At 42.7% G+C, this 6,758-nt stretch overlaps 1 protein-coding gene across 4 annotated transcripts in view; it reads right to left on the reverse strand.

Moving 5' to 3' along the window:
- Nucleotides 1-6,758, reverse strand: part of HMGCL (3-hydroxy-3-methylglutaryl-CoA lyase) — a 29,197-nt gene that overhangs the window by 21,324 nt on the left and 1,115 nt on the right. For 2 of the 4 annotated variants that reach the window (XM_056572972.1, XM_056572968.1), the window contains exons 2-3: nucleotides 1,657-1,740; nucleotides 77-184 (exon numbers count right to left, since the gene is read on the reverse strand). In XM_056572972.1, the coding sequence (XP_056428947.1) occupies nucleotides 77-145 (69 nt within the window). In that variant the 5' untranslated portion in view covers nucleotides 146-184; nucleotides 1,657-1,740. Of the gene's footprint in view, nucleotides 1-76; nucleotides 185-1,624; nucleotides 1,741-6,758 lie in introns of those variants that run through there. The other 2 variants (XM_056572971.1, XM_056572970.1) reach the window with 2 other exon arrangements.

Here is a 6,758-nt window from a genome sequence, read left to right on the forward strand (position 1 = left end):
AGGAACGGATAAAATAAGAAAAGTGAGCACCGGACATGTCCTTTAAGAGGTTTTCCTGGTGACCTTTTTCACATACCTGTGGGACCCATTTTGGAGACACAAAGCTTGTTGCTTCTATTGCCTGTAGTCCAGACTCAGATAACATATTAATCAGTTGGACCTTAACTTCAGTTGGAACAATAGTCTGCAAAATAGAAACAAACATCTGTCAAAACAGTTTCCCATGCAGGAAGTCAGGTCATGTTTTCTGGATCTCCTTAGGCTTTTAAATGTCATATAATTAGGGCTGCACAATATATCAGAATCGCATCCTAATAATTGTGATATGTCAATATGGCCCTCTGGGAAAATTTGCAATTAGCAAAATTCAAATGCTAAGTCGGTGTTTCCCAACCAAGGTGCCGCCAGCTGTTGCAAAACTACAAGTCCCAGCATGCCCAGACAGCCTTTGGGTGTCTGGGCATGTTGGGAGTTGTGTTCTGCAACAGCTGGAGGCGCCGTTGTTGGGAAACACTGTCCTTAGTAATAATAGGGGTGCAGGGGAAACATAAAAAACATGATGCTCACCTATCCTTTGTCTCCGTAGGCCTGCCTCATATCCCTTTTACCTCCGAGTTGTATCTTCCCTGTGCTCTCGACAATCAACTGGTTTCAGGACCTTTCCCGCTAAGCCAATCAATGGCTGCAGCGGTAACATGTGTCAGGTCAGTGATTAGCTGAGCAGGAAGGTCCTGTAAGTCCCATAAGACACCGGACTGCACCGGGAGATATGACGGGGTTGGGGGGGATGTGACATAGGGGGTATAATGGAGTAAGGATGTGATGGGGGATGTGACATGGGAGGGACAAAACATAGGGGGAGGGATGTGACAAAGGAGAGATATGACATGGGGGATTGAGATGAATTGGGATATGTAAAATGTGGACAGACATGAAATGGTGGGGGATGTGACATGGGGGTAGATATGGGGGATTGACAATAAATGGGGAATGTTAAATGGGGGTGTGGACATAACATAGAAATGAAATGGGAGGGAAATGTGAAATGGACATAAAATGGTGGAATAGACGTGAAATGGGGGGAATGTGAAACTGGGGGATAGAAGTCCTATAGGACACAGGACTGTACCAAAAGATGTGACAAGGGGGGCGGGGTGTGACAAGAGGGAAGATGTGACATGGGGGGAGATGTGACATGGGGGGAGATGTGATATAGGGGGGACGTGACATGGGGGAGGCGTGACACAAGGGGTGACGTGACATGGGGTGTGGACACAAAATGGGGGGTTGAAATTAAATGGGTGGTTGAAATGAAATGGGGGAGATTAAATATAAAATTGGGTGGGGTTTCACCGTTTGTTAATTATATCACAATCGCAATATTTACCTCTACAATAGCTATCACACATTTTCCCCAAATCGTGCAGCCCTAGATATAAACATGGTCAGTGTTCTCTGTAGGGATATCCTCAACCCATGACCTGTTGGGGGTAATTGACGACTGTGCTAGAGAAACACTGCACTAAAACATTAGAATCCTAAGAAATGTTCGTAAAAAATCACTGCCTAACTGGTGCCTGGCTAAATGTAAAATTAAAAGTCTGTACATATTTATCATTCTCACCTGGAGGAAGAATACATAGAGATGGTGCATACCTTTTCATTCTGCAGGCCATCCCTAGGTCCCACTTCCACAATTTTCACCTCTTTAGGAAAAGAATAGTTTGGTAAAGAGCTGACCTGTCAAATACATGAATTACAACAGTAAACACATGCTGGCACTTCACTGCTTCATTATAATACACACATACCATGTCTGCTAATAGAATGAATTAAAGGGATCTGCCAGCACCTCCTCCACTAATGTATTAGTTCTAGCAGTCAGTTGGTCTAGAATCTAATGTAGAATTTCTCTTATGTACAACAAAGCAAATGCACCGTAAACAAGAGCTTACAACCTCAATTGTATTGTATACCCACTACAAAGCAAACATTTTAGAGGCCAATGATGTATATGGTCAGCAAATAGTTCCACTATTTGAAGAATGTCTGCTAGGACAAATCTGCCCGTATCGATATGGTATTATAAACCATCCAGGGAGACTCTTGGCTTGCCCTCCTGTTGGTAGGCTGGCATAAGGGTAGTCTTGATTAACACAAATGAGCTCTGGATGACAGTTATAATGTATGCAAGAATATGGTGAAAATGTTCCTGGCGAAATTGTGAAGTTGGGTAAATATCAGATTGTGGGAGAAATTGTCAAGTTGTAACAATGGAAAGGATTATAACATTTCTTCAAAATAGAAATCTAGCACAATGTGTGACAAAAGATGTTGGTTGTTCCCAGTCAGGAAAGGTTATAAAAGGAAAACATACAGGAAAACAAAAAAGTCTGATTTGTAGGATAAAAAATGGACAATGGGTATTGTTAAGGATGGGGGGGGGGGGGGGATGTTTTGTTTTGTTGTTTCCTGAACACTATGACATGATTGGCCTGTCCATATAGGACACTAAGTGACTGGATTCCTTGTATCTGGTCGTAATCTAACCTATCATAACTGTTTATTCCTCTGCAATTCCAATGCAACAAGCCGGGGATTGTCCCTGCTAATGTCTTCTTTTGTAAACTGTATGAAAATCAATAAAAAAAAATTAAAAAAAACTGACACCCAAACAGAACACGGTTAGAGTGGGCTAAAGAGAAGTGATTAGCATTGGACAAGGAGAGGATTCTGGAACCTTTATCTGGTGCCGTTCTAATGAAACATATAAAGATGAGGTTTAAAACTAATACATCTCCCCTCATTTATGGTGTGGGTTTGCATGTTGGGTAAAGGACCAGAGGAGATGGATAATGCATATTGCCACAAAGAAAAGAATGCTAAAGCTTTTTTTCAGGAAAGTCATATTATCTCATTCGCATGGCAGCAAGTCAGGATCTCAATCCAAATGGAAATTGGAAATTGGAAATAAAAAATAATATTGCCCCGTGATAAAACTTCAACCTGCAAACCTGATTTGTTATCTGCCTCAAAGAATTTAGGGCATCATAAAATAAGAAGCAACAAAATACTTATTGGGAATTGTTTTGTGGATAATTTCTTCTAAATTTTTGAGTGATTCTATAATTTTGTCCTCTACATGAACTGAAAAACATATCCCAGTGATTAAAAGGGAAGTCTGGCGGGATATTACTTCTTTACAATACATCAGAAAGGGTTAGGAAATAACGTGTTATACACACATCCCCTTCGGTGGTTCTGATGCTCACTGATCTCCACTTCCTAGCCCTGTCTGGACACAAAATATGGCTTGAAATGGCCACTTTGCCATCCACTGCCTCACGCTGGGCCACCTGTGCTACTAGTGGCAGAGGGGGCATCTCCTGTGTGTTAATAAGTACCTGTTACCAAATAAACTGTTCTAAACTAACTCAGGCTATGTTCCCTAACTACTCCTAACACCCCTCCAGCCCTTTCAGAGCTTTAAAAAGCTGTGTATCATACCTTTCTTCTAGTGCAATTTCCCAGCAGGATTAAGTGGGCGTTTCTCAACAGGCATGACATTACTAAAGCCTGCTGGGGGACCACTTCTGCCCTCACATCATTGCAGCATTCTGATGTATAGAATACCTCAAGCTCTGTGCATGTATTGCTATCAGTTGGGATCTCTTTCAGCTGTCAGTCTGTGTTGCTTTCTATGAGAATCTGTGGAGCTTTTACTTTCTGTGCAGCTGTCAATCAAGCTCAGTGCAGAGAAACACTTCCTGAGTGCGGTCTCCTGCCAGGCCGGGAAGAGACCAAACTCACTGTATCAATTGTAGCAGGGAACAGAACAGAGCCACCTAGTGGCCGTTTTTCCTATAACATTTTAAACATATTTCAGTTGATAATATTAAAAGCAAGTGAATGTGACTGCTAATTACACAAGGAACACTATATTAAAAGTTTTATTTGGTGACAGGTACTCTTTAACCCCTTAAGGACCCAGGACGCATGGGTACGTCCTGGGTCCCGGTCCTGCGATATAACGCGGTGTCACACGGTGACCCCGCATCATATCGCGGCGGGTCCGGCGTCATAGTGAAGCCGGGACCCGCCTCTAATAGCGCGCAGCACTGATCGCAGTGCCGCGCGCTATTAACCCTTTAGCCCCGCGCTCAAAGCTGAGCCGCACGGCTAAAAACGAAAGTGAAAGTTGCCGTTAGCTCAGGGAGCTGTTCGGGATCGCCGCGGTATAATCGCGGCATCCCGAACAGCTGTAGCACAGGAGGAGGTCTTCTTACCTTCTCCTGCGCTGTCCGATCACCGAATGAATGCTTCATGCCTGAGATCCAGGCTTGAGCATTCAAACGCCGAAAACACTGATTGATCCATTCCTATGGAGATGGATCAATCAGTGTAAAAGATCAGTTAATGCAATGTTATAGCCCCCTATAGGAGCTATAATATTGCATAAGAAAAGTGTAAAAAAATCATTAACCCTTTCAATTATCCCTTGCCCTAATAAAAGTTTGAATCACCCGGCATTTCCAAGAATAAAAAAAACATTATGTAAATAATAATAAAAATAAACATATGTGGTATCGCCGCGTGTGGAAATGTCCGAATTATAAAAATATACCGCTTTTTAAACCGCACGTTCAATGGCGTACGCGGAAAAAATTCCAAAGTCCAAAATAGCGCATTTTTGATCACTTTTTATACCACTAAAAAGTTAATAAAAAGTGATCAAAAAGTCTGATCAGAACAAAAATGGTACCGCTAAAAACTTCAGATCACGGTGCAAAAAATGAGCCCTCATAGCGCCCTGAACACAGAAAAATAAAAAAGTTATAGGGGTCAGAACATGACAATTTTAAACATATACATTTTCCTGCATGTATTCATGATTTTTTTCTGAAGTGATACAAAATCAAACCTATATAAGTAGGGTATCATTTTAACTGTATGGACCTACAGAATAAAGAGAAGGTATCATTTTTGCTGAAAAATGTACTGCGTAAAAACGGAAGCCCCCAAAACTTACAAAATAGTGTTTTTTCATCAATTTTGTCGCACATTGATTTTTTTTCCCATTTCACCGTAGATTTTTGGGTAAAATGACTGATGTCATTACAAATTAGAATTAGTGACGCAAAAAATAAGCCATCATATAGAATTTTAGGTGAACATTTTAAAGAGTTATGATTTTTTAAAGTTAAGGAGGAAAAATTGAAAATGAAAAAACGGAAAAAGCCCGGGTCCTTAAGGGGTTAAGCAAGGACGTAGAAAGAAGTAGAGATTAGCAGAGACCTTGAAAGGCAGCAAAGGGGGATCAGGAGGTGATTTTCTTTTTCCAAACCAGCCAGAGTCCCTTTTAAAGGGGTAGTCCAGTGGTGAAAAACTTATCCCCTATCCTAAGGATAGGGGATAAGTTTGAGATCGCGGGGGGTCCGACCGCTGGGGCCCCCTGCGATCTCTCTGTACGGGGCCCCGGTTCTCCGCCGAGATAGCGGGTGTCGACCCCCGCACGAGGCGGCGGCCGACACGCCCCCTCAATACATCTCTATGGCAGAGCCGGAGATTGCCGAACGCAGCGCTTCGGCTCTGCCATAGAGTTGTATTGAGGGGGCGTGTCGGCCGCCGCCTCGTGCGGAGGTCGACACGCCCCCTTCCCGTGGGCTGTCGGGGCTCCGTACAGATCGCAGGGGGCCCAAGCTGTCGGACCCCCCGCGATCTGCAACTTATCCCCTATCCTTAGGATAGGGGATAAGTTGCTCACCACTGAATCACCACTGGACTACTCCTTTAAGGAGTATAAATGCTGGATGACAACCCCCTAGGTGTGGGGATTCCATAACCTTTTTAGGAGTTGAAGTTAAAATTGTGAAGTTGTCCTACGAAAAGTGGCCATGGAGCTCTAGCCTTACATGTATATTCAGGAAATGGCCATAATAGATGTAAAGAGACAGAGGGGATGAGCAGCTGCACCCCTTCTCTTCCTTTAGCCACTATACCACTTTTTTTTTGAACCCCCCCCCCCCCCAGGTTGAAGTCACATGTCCGTGGTTTAGTAATCCCCTCTCCACAGGACCCTTGGCTGAGGACATGTAAGTAGAGCTGGTGTGTGTGAATATGACAATGGCGCAGTGTCCTTTCTGCTCACATCCAGGAAAGCTGTTCAGGGGCAGTGACTGACACTATGAAGATGACCCTGATGGGTCTCCACCTTGTATTGCAGGCTAGTATGACAGCAAGTCTGTGCTTTCCTATCTGGATTTTGTAGTGTTGTTTAGTGGAGGTGCTAGGGTGGCTAGGGGGTACTGTATCTTCTGTATCTCTTGACTACACTGTGTATAAAGCAAAAATAAATGTAATGAAACGGTAAAACGTAAACACAATACACAGTGTGAACCTGGCCTTAGGACCCTGGGACTTGTCTTGCTAATTAATGTCTTTCTCTTTATATATTATTAGTGTTGCTCGCGAATATTCGCAATGCAAATTTTATTTGCGAATTCGCAAATATGGCACTATATATTCGTAATTCCGAATATTGTTTTTTTTTTTTTTTTCACAGTACACATCACATTGATCATCCCTCTCTGCTTCCAGCTTGTGTGGTGTAAAGAAGGCTCTAATACTACTGTGTGAGACTGGCGTGCGAATTCGCATATGCTAATTTTTTTTATATGTTAATTTTCACATACGCAAATTTTTGCATATGCGAAAATAAAATGTGAATATTACGAATATGTGAATTTAGCGAATATATG

Source organism: Hyla sarda, chromosome 4 (assembly GCF_029499605.1).
Source record: "Hyla sarda isolate aHylSar1 chromosome 4, aHylSar1.hap1, whole genome shotgun sequence".
Classification (NCBI taxonomy): domain Eukaryota; kingdom Metazoa; phylum Chordata; class Amphibia; order Anura; family Hylidae; genus Hyla; species Hyla sarda.